The sequence below is a fragment of the Salmo salar genome, chromosome ssa14, assembly GCF_905237065.1.
Source record: "Salmo salar chromosome ssa14, Ssal_v3.1, whole genome shotgun sequence".
Classification (NCBI taxonomy): domain Eukaryota; kingdom Metazoa; phylum Chordata; class Actinopteri; order Salmoniformes; family Salmonidae; genus Salmo; species Salmo salar.
In genome coordinates this window covers 85,533,310-85,545,248 of record NC_059455.1, presented here as the reverse complement: position 1 = coordinate 85,545,248, position 11,939 = coordinate 85,533,310, and the positions used below count along the sequence as shown (strand labels likewise).

The 11,939-nt window shown below is 45.6% G+C and overlaps 1 protein-coding gene across 1 annotated transcript in view; it reads right to left on the bottom strand.

The window, feature by feature from the left end:
• Positions 1-11,939, bottom strand: part of LOC106570506 (potassium voltage-gated channel subfamily KQT member 4) — a 129,625-nt gene that overhangs the window by 11,911 nt on the left and 105,775 nt on the right. The window contains exons 2-6 of the mRNA XM_045693705.1: positions 4,100-4,225; positions 3,632-3,742; positions 3,429-3,524; positions 2,998-3,086; positions 2,024-2,149 (exon numbers count right to left, since the gene is read on the bottom strand). Coding sequence (XP_045549661.1) covers positions 2,024-2,149; positions 2,998-3,086; positions 3,429-3,524; positions 3,632-3,742; positions 4,100-4,225 — 548 coding nt within the window. The remainder of the gene's footprint in view (positions 1-2,023; positions 2,150-2,997; positions 3,087-3,428; positions 3,525-3,631; positions 3,743-4,099; positions 4,226-11,939) is intronic.

Genomic DNA, 11,939 nt, shown 5'->3' with positions numbered 1-11,939 from the left:
AATATTTCTACACCAGAGCAGTGTTTCCCATTCTCAAAGATCAATTCCAAAATGTGAATATCAAATGTGCAATTTACAACCAAACAATTTTCAGCCATTTTTAGCCTGATGACCATCCTCAATGACAAGTGTCTTCACACTATGCTAAATGAAGAGACTAAAACCAACTCCTTATCGAAAGTGGGATATTTCGAGGGGACCAACTCGTTATTGAAAGTGGGATATTTCAAGGGGACCAACTCCTTATCGAAAGTGGGATATTTCAAGGGGACCAACTCCTTATCGAAAGTGGGATATTTCAAGGGGACCAACTCCTTATCGAAAGTGGGATATTTCAAGGGGACCAACTCCTTATTGAAAGTGGGATATTTCAAGGGGACCAACTCCTTATTGAAAGTGGGATATTTCAAGGGGACCAACTCCTTATCGAAAGTGTGATATTTCAAGGGGACCAACTCCTTATTGAAAGTGGGATATTTCAAGGGGACCAACTCCTTATTGAAAGTGGGATATTTCAAGGGGACAACTCCTTATTCGAAGGAGAAAATGTACAGAGACACACCCACTGCACTGGGCCAGAAGGCTTTGGGACACTCAGGCAGAGTGAGAAGGGGGTAGTGTGTGAGTAAGGGAGGATGGGAGGGGGGGTGGCGTGCCCCATGCACAGGCTTGTCACCGTGGATACCTCTGCTGCTTGCGGCCAGCGTGAATCCAGAAGAGAGCGCTTTTTAGAAACGAGTTGACTGAGGAAACACACAAGGCAGAGGGAGGGTGAGGAGAATAGGAGGAGAGGAAGAGGAGAAGAGAAGGAGGGGAAGAGGAGAAGAAGAAGAGGAAGAGGGGGGCTAGAAGGGGAGAGGAGAGAGGAGGAAAGGAAGATAGGAGAGAAAGAGGAGGAAAAGAGGAGGAGGAAAAAGGAGAGCAGAGGCAGGGTACGCAGGCAGTGAGATCATAAAAGGTGAGGGGCTGAGGGAGGTGAAAAGGAGAGAAGGAGAGGGTGAAGTGGAGGGGTAGCCCACTACTGCAACTCAACAGTCTTAAATAGCTTCCTTTCCTAGTCTCCTTTCACGTTGAAGGTTTGCCAATTTATTGACACACACCCATGGAGGAGGGAGGTGTTGAGTTGGGGGTGTACTGTAAGCAGCAGGAGAGTCTGCAGAGGAAGCAGTTCACCGGAGTATATCCATAATAAGACTGCAGCCCCCGTTCCAGAAGGTCGAAATAATTAGCTCCACACCTAACCATTGTCTTCTTGATTTGGGAGACACACTGCCATCAATGTGTTATTAATGTCTTTCTGTACATGCAGTACTATTCAATCAACTGTATGACAAATACAGCATACATCTGGTTCATATTGAGGGGCTACAAGACCAAACATATACCTTGGAAAACATGGCATGTTATTGTATGTATCTGTCATGCTGGGTTGTGTCCCATTGTTTTTCCCATTACCATGGAGGACCACTTCCTAGCTGGATTTGTCAGAAAGAGAATGCAGACACACACATGTTCAGAAGACAAGAACAAACCTGCAAGGGACTTCTGCCTTCCTGAGAACAGGGTTGATGGAGGGATGACATGGAAAAGAAGTGGATGACAGGAGAGAGAGAGAGAGAGAGCGTGGGACAAAAAGGAGAGAAAGAGGGGATGAATGGATGAGGGTGATGCGGAGTTGACATGAAGATGAATCAGAAAAGGAAAGTGAATGAGAGGCAGACAGAGATGGAGCAGGCGGTGCTGTTAATTACACACAGGTCTGGAATCAGTATTAGTGACAGGTGGTTAGATACACAACAGTACATCCACACAGGAACCACAGACCAGGGAACAGCCAGCATTTCTTTCTAAACCAGCTCGCTGCTATAAGGAGTAAAACCTGCGGCATCCTCTGGTGAGAGATTGTTTGATACAAATGAGTGCATGTGTCACGGTGATCTTTTCTTGCGTGTGTATATGTCGGTGTGCATCTATATATCGGTCTGTCGTTTATCTGTGGGTGTGTGTGTGTGGTGGTGCGTACCTGTCCCCTGACAGGTAGGGGGAGCTGTAGGGCCGTAGCCCGGACAGCAGGGTGTTGTGGGAGTTGTGAAGGACATTCTTGGCGCTACGCCGTCGCTGAAGGTGACTGAACAGTAGTGTCAGTTCTCTGACCCCATGTGCACAAAAAAACAAAGAAAGCAAGAAAGGACAAAAAAAATAAAAAATACATAAAAAGGATGTCAAATTAAGGGTCAAAACATAAAGAAGACGGGGATAATTCATATGTTATTTAACAAAATGAAGTATGACAAATATTGATGGCACCAACACACTTTGCTTGTTACTGGACACAGAGCTAAGAGGCAAAAAAAGGTATATGTAAGTCATAAAAGCCCCCTCTTTTTAAACAAACTAAATGAGTCAAATTAATATGTAAGTACTTAAATAAAATAAGAGAATACAATCTTAAGAAATAAACAGATAAACAATGGTGGTAGTCACATTTTGGAGGCCTGAAGAAAGCTGTAAAAACTTAAAAAGGGAGAAAGAAAATGAATGAAAGTGCACCCCACCATTTTAGACCAGGAAGATAGAATGCCCACGGTCACTACTGGTAAAAGCAACTCAATTGCTGGGATATTGATCATTTTTGTATAGTTGTGTATGTTCATGTGTGTATATGTTCATGTGTGTGTCATGTTAATTGTATGTAGGTGTAAGTTACACTTAGGTTCTCTTCCTAGATCCTATAATTCATCTGTAGAGCCTCTCCTCATCTCCCTACAATGCTCTCTCAATGTTCAACCGGTTAGCAGTGTCAGCTGGCTTTCAAAACCACATTCTTTTAGGATAGGTGAGACACACCTGCTACTACAAGTCACACCTAAGTCAAATCTACCTGTACAAACATTTTGTCCTTTTAATTTCATGTACAGTGGGGATGGTTAAATTCATGGGTCGACCAGCACCAACACACAACAACGGCATTATTGGAGAGGAGAAGGGAGTACCTACCTGAAGGATGGAAGCATGCTGTCATAGAAGTACCATGTGGCTGTCAGGTAGGAGTGCTGAGCATCAGTAGAGTACAGACGCCACGCAGCCTGGAACACACACACACACAGGAACACGTTAAGCCACTAAAGAAAAATGATCCAATCATACAGCAATTTGTTACTGGGTTCAGTTTTTATTATTTTTTTTTTTATTTATTTAACTAGGCAAGTCAGTTAAGAACAAACTCTTATTTACAATGACAGCCTAGGAACAGTGGGTTAACTGCCTTGTTCAGGGGCCGAACGACAGATTTTTACCTTGTCAGCTCTGGGAATTGATCGTGCAACCTTCCGGTTACTGGACCAACGCTCTAACCACTAGGCTACCTGTCGCCCCTTATGACCTAGTCTGTTGATTGAGTGAATGATACCTGAGCCATCTGTGGTCACCTGTATAAGGTTGGCAGCAGGAGTCCTCCTCTTCTCAAAGTGCTTCTGTCTGTGCTGCTCCTGCACCTTCAGGGCAAAGCCTGACCCCAGGATACCCTGAGAGAGGGGTCAGAACGAGCGGGTCAGAGGGAGGGCCAAAGGCATGAGCTCCGATTGGCTGGGAGGGGAACTGACAGTGATGTACACCAATGAGAGAGACTCACAGCAGGAAGGGCGAAGAAGGACACACCCAGGAGTGCGAAGCCGGCAGCTAGGAGTCGGCCCAACCAGGTGCGGGGTGTCTTGTCACCATAGCCGATGGTGGTGAGAGTAATCTGGGCGTAGAAACACACACACACAGTGTGAGAAGAAGTCTTCCAGTGGTAAATACTATACAGAGCTATACTAGTAAAACAGCATGGTACTAGAGAGACCTTATTGTCTATTGGTCAGTCTCATCCTAGATCTGGAGAAAGGGCAATTTATACCCAAGTCAGTGGGTGTGTGGGTGTCAAATCAAATGTTATTTGTCACATGCTTTGTAAACAACAGGTGTAGGCTAACAAATACGTATGGGTCCTTTTCCAACAATAGCAGAATTGGTCAGGAGCCCAGAAGACAGCTGCTATCCAATGCAATGCAATGCAATGCAATCTTTCCTGTGTGAGTGAGTGTGTGTGTGTGGTACTGACCGTTCCCCACCAGAGGGAGTCTGCGTAGGTGTTGAACTCTGTGTTGACGTCCTTCTCTGCCAGGTAAACCAGGAAGGAGGCAAAGATCAGGACCAGGAAACCAATGTACCACGCTGTAATGAGCTCCTGAGACGGAGAACGAGGGGGGAGGGGCAGGTAATCATTATCATATCATCATCAAAACCATAATCAATTAACATCAATCAATATATGCCAAACATTAAAGAGCAAACCCCTCAACATCACCTGAAAACACAATCACCACCATCACCACCTGACAACACAATCACAACCACCTGACAACACAATCACCACCATCACCACCTGACAACACAATCACCACCATCACCACCTGACAACACAATCACCACCATTACCACCTGACAACACAATCACCACCATTACCACCTGACAACACAATCACCACCATTACCTGACAACACAATCACCACCATTACCACCTGACAACACAATCACTTACCACCTGACAACACAATCACCACCATACCACCTGACAACACAATCACCACCATCACCACCTGACAACACAATCACCACCATTACCACCTGACAACACAATCACCACCATTACCACCTGACAACACAATCACCACCATTACCACCTGACAACACAATCACCACCATTACCACCTGACAACAGAATCATCACCACCTGACAACACAATCACCACCATTACCACCTGACAACAGAATCATCACCACCTGACAACACAATCACCACCATTACCACCTGACAACACAATCATTACCACCTGACAACACAATCACCAATATTACCACCTGACAACACAATCACCACCATTACCACCTGACAACAGAATCATCACCACCTGACAACACAATCACCACCATTACCACCTGACAACACAATCATTACCACCTGACAACACAATCACCACCATCACCACCTGACAACACAATCACCACCATTACCACCTGACAACACAATCACCACCACCTGACAACACAATCACCACCATTACCAGCTGACAACACAATCACCACCATTACCACCTGACAACACAATCACCACCATCACCACCTGACAACACAATCACCACCATTACCACCTGACAACAATCACCACCATTACCACCTGACAACACAATCACCACCATTACCACCTGACAACACAATCACCACCATTACCACCTGACAACAATCACCACCATAACCACCTGACAACACAATCACCACCATTACCACCTGACAACAGAATCATCACCACCTGACAACACAATCACCACCATTACCACCTGACAACACAATCACCACCATTACCACCTGACAACACAATCACCATCATTACCACCTGACAACAGAATCATCACCACCTGACAACACAATCACCACCATTACCACCTGACAACACAATCATTACCACCTGACAACACAATCACCACCATCACCACCTGACAACACAATCACCACCACCTGACAACACAATCACCACCATTACCAGCTGACAACACAATCACCACCATTACCACCTGACAACACAATCACCACCATTACCACCTGACAACACAATCACCACCATTACCACCTGACAACACAATCACCACCATTACCACCTGACAACACAATCACCACCATTACCACCTGACAACACAATCACCAATATTACCACCTGACAACACAATCACCACCACCTGACAACACAATCACCACCATTACCAGCTGACAACACAATCACCACCAGTACCAGCTGACAACACAATCACCACCATTACCACCTGACAACACAATCACCACCATCACCACCTGACAACACAATCACCACCACCTGACAACACAATCACCACCATTACCACCTGACAACACAATCACCACCATTACCACCTGACAACACAATCACCACCATCACCACCTGACAACACAATCACCACCATTACCACCTGACAACAATCACCACCATTACCACCTGACAACACAATCACCACCATTACCACCTGACAACAGAATCATCACCACCTGACAACACAATCACCACCATTACCACCTGACAACACAATCACCACCATTACCACCTGACAACACAATCACCACCATTACCACCTGACAACACAATCACCACCATCACCACCTGACAACACAATCACCACCATTACCACCTGACAACACAATCACCACCATTACCACCTGACAACACAATCACCACCATTACCACCTGACAACAGAATCATCACCACCTGACAACACAATCACCACCATTACCACCTGACAACACAATCACCACCATTACCACCTGACAACACAATCACCACCATTACCACCTGACAACACAATCACCACCATCACCACCTGACAACACAATCACCACCATTACCACCTGACAACACAATCACCACCATTACCACCTGACAACACAATCACCACCATCACCACCTGACAACAGAATCACCACCACCTGACAACACAATCACCACCATTACCAGCTGACAACACAATCATTACCACCTGACAACACAATCACCACCATCACCACCTGACAACACAATCACCACCACCTGACAACACAATCACCACCATTACCAGCTGACAACACAATCACCACCATTACCACCTGACAACACAATCACCACCATTACCACCTGACAACACAATCACCACCATTACCACCTGACAACACAATCACCACCACAATCCCCACCTGACAACACAATCACCATCACCTGACAACACAATCACCATCACCTGACAACACAATCACCAATATTACCACCTGACAACACAATCACCACCATTACCACCTGACAACACAATCACCACCATTACCACCTGACAACACAATCACCACCACAATCCCCACCTGACAACACAATCACCATCACCTGACAACACATTCACCATCACCTGACAACACAATCCCCATCACTTGACAACACATTCACCATCACCTGACAACACATTCACCATCACCTGACAACACATTCACCATCACCTGACAACACATTCACCACCACCTGACAACACAATCACCACCATTACCAGCTAACAACACAATCACCACCATTACCACCTGACAACACAATCACCACCATTACCACCTGACAACACAATCACCACCACAATCCCCACCTGACAACACATTCACCACCACATTCACCACCATTACCACCTGACAACACAATCACCACCATTACCACCTGACAACACATTCACCATCACCTGACAACACAATCACCATCACCTCACAACACAATCACCACCAGCTGACAACACAATCATTACCACCTGACAACACAATCACCACCATTACCACCTGACAACACAATCACCACCATTACCAGCTGACAACACAATCACCACCATTACCAGCTTACAACACAATCACCACCAGTACCAGCTGACAACACAATCATTACCACCTGACAACACAATCACCACCATTACCACCTGACAACACAATCACCATCACCTGACAACACAATCACCACCAGTACCAGCTGACAACACAATCATTACCACCTGACAACACAATCACCACCATCACCACCTGACAACACAATCATTACCACCTGACAACACAATCACCACCATTACCACCTGACAACACAATCACCACCATTACCACCTGACAACACAATCACCACCATTACCACCTGACAACACAATCACCACCATTACCACCTGACAACACAATCACCACCATTACCACCAGACAACACAATCACCACCATTACCACCTGACAACACAATCACCATCACCTGACAACACATTCACCATCACCTGACAACACAATCCCCATCACTTGACAACACATTCACCATCACCTGACAACACATTCACCATCACCTGACAACACATTCACCATCACCTGACAACACAATCCCCATCACCTGACAACACATTCACCATCACCTGACAACACAATCACCATCACCTGACAACACAATCACCACCAACTGACAACACAATCACCACCATTACCAGCTGACAACACAATCACCACCATTACAACCTGACAACAAAATCACCATCACCTGACAACACAATCATTACCACCTGACAACAGAATCATTACCACCTGACAACAGAATCACCACCATTACCACCTGACAACACAATCACCATCACCTGACAACACATTCACCATCACCACCTGACAACACAATCACCACCACCTGACAACACAATCACCACCATTACCACCTGACAACACAATCACCACCACCTGACAACACAATCACCACCATTACCACCTGACAACACAATCACCACCATCACCACCTGACAACACAATCACCACCATCACCACCTGACAACACAATCACCACCATTACCACCTGACAACACAATCACCACCTGACAACACAATCACCACCATTACCACCTGACAACACAATCACCACCATTACCACCTGACAACACAATCACCACCATATACCACCTGACAACACAATCACCATCACCTGACAACACAATCCCCATCACCTGACAACACATTCACCCTCACCTGACAACACATTCACCCTCACCTGACAACACAATCCCCATCACCTGACAACACATTCACCATCACCTGACAACACATTCACCATCACCTGACAACACAATCACCATCACCTGACAACACAATCACCATCATTACCAGCTAACAACACAATCACCACCATAACCACCTGACAACACAATCATTACCACCTGACAACAGAATCATTACCACCTGACAACAGAATCACCACTATTACCACCTGACAACACAATCACCATCACCTGACAACACAATCACCACCATTACCACCTGACAACACAATCACCACCATCACCACCTGACAACACAATCATCACCACCTGACAACACAATCACCACCATTACCACCTGACAACACAATCATCACCACCTGACAACACAATCACCAACATTACCACCTGACAACACAATCATTACCACCTGACAACACAATCACCACCATTACCACCTGACAACACAATCACCACCATTACCACCTGACAACACAATCACCACCATCACCACCTGACAACAGAATCACCACCAATCACCTGACAACACAATCACCACCATTACCACCTGACAACACAATCACCACCATTACCACCTGACAACACAATCACCACCACAATCCCCACCTGACAACACAATCACCAACACCAATCACCTGACAACACAATCACCACCACAATCACCACCATCGCCTGACAACACAATCACCACCTGACAACACAATCACTACCACCACCATCACCTGACAACACAATCACCACCTGACAACACAATCACCACCATCACCTTACAACACAATCACCACCACAATCACCACCTGACAACACAATCACCACCATCACCACCAACACAATCACCTGACACCAACCACCGACAACACAATCACCACCATTACCACCTGACAACACAATCACCACAATCACCACCTGACAACACAATCACCACCATTACCACCTGACAACACAATCACCACAATCACCACCTGACAACACAATCACCACCTGACAATACAATCACCACCTGACAACACAATCACCACCACCAATCACCTGACAACACAATCACCACCACCATCGCCTGACAACACAATCACCACCTGACAACACAATCACCACCTGACAACACAATCACCACCTGACAACACAATCACCACCTGACAACACAATCACCACCTGACAACACAATCACCACCTGACAACACAATCACCACCTGACAACACAATCACCACCTGACAACACAATCACCACCACCCCCACAATCACCACCTGACAACACAATCACCACCTGACACCACCACCATCACCTGACAACACAATCACCACCATCACCTTACAACACAATCACCACCACAATCACCACCTGACAACACAATCACCACCATCACCACCAACACAATCACCACAATCACCTGACACCAATCACCGAGAACACAATCACCACCATCATCACCTGACAACACAATCACCACCATTACCACCTGACAACACAATCACAATCACAATCACTACCACCACCATCACCTGACAACAAAATCAACACCATCACCACCTGACAACACTATAATCATCACCACCACCTGACAACACTATAATCCCCATCACCTGACAACACTATAATCATCACCACCTGACAACACTATAATCATCACCACCACCTGACAACACTATAATCACCACCACCACCTGACAACACTATGATCACCATCACCTGACAACACTATAATCATCACCACCACCTGACAACACTATAATCATCATCACCACCTGACAACACTATAATCATCACCACCACCTGACAACACTATAATCATCACCACCACCTGACAACACTATAATCATCACCACCACCTGACAACACTATAATCATCACCACCACCTGACAACACTATAATCATCACCACCACCTGACAACACTATAATCATCACCTGACAACACTATAATCATCACCACCTGACAACACTATAATCATCACCACCACCTGACAACACTATAATCACCACCACCACCTGACAACACTATAATCATCATCACCACCTGACAACACTATAATCACCACCACCACCTGACAACACTATAATCACCACCACCACCTGACAACACTATAATCACCACCACCACCTGACAACACTATAATCACCACCACCACCTGACAACACTATAATCATCACCACCACCTGACAACACTATAATCATCACCACCACCTGACAACACTACAATCACCACCTGACAACACTATAATCATCACCACCACCTGACAACACTATAATCATCATCACCACCTGACAACACTATAATCACCACCACCACCTGACAACACTATAATCACCACCACCACCTGACAACACTATAATCACCACCACCACCTGACAACACTATAATCATCACCACCACCTGACAACACTATAATCATCACCACCACCTGACAACACTATAATCACCACCACCACCTGACAACACTACAATCACCACCTGACAACACTATAATCACCACCACCACCTGACAACACTATAATCATCACCACCACCTGACAACACTATAATCACCACCACCTGACAACACTATAATCATCACCACCACCTGACAACACTATAATCACCACCACCTGACAACACTATAATCACCACCACCACCTGACAACACTATAATCACCACCACCACCTGACAACACTACAATCACCACCTGACAACACTATAATCACCACCACCACCTGACAACACTATAATCATCACCACCACCTGACAACACTATAATCACCACCACCTGACAACACTATAATCATCATCACCACCTGACAACACTATAATCACCACCACCACCTGACAACACTATAATCATCACCACCACCTGACAACACTATAATCATCACCACCACCTGACAACACTATAATCATCACCACCACCTGACAACACTATAATCATCACCACCACCTGACAACACTATAATCATCACCACCACCTGACAACACTATAATCATCACCACCACCTGACAACACTATAATCACCACCACCTGACAACACTATAATCACCATCACCACCTGACAACACTATAATCACCACCACCACCTGACAACACTATAATCATCACCACCACCTGACAACACTATAATCATCACCACCACCTGACAACACTATAATCATCACCTGACAACACTATAATCACCATCACCACCTGACAACACTATAATCATCACCACCACCTGACAACACTATAATCATCACCACCACCTGACAACACTATAATCATCACCACCACCTGACAACACTATAATCACCACCACCTGACAACACTATAATCATCACCACCACCTGACAACACTATAATCATCACCACCACCTGACAACAC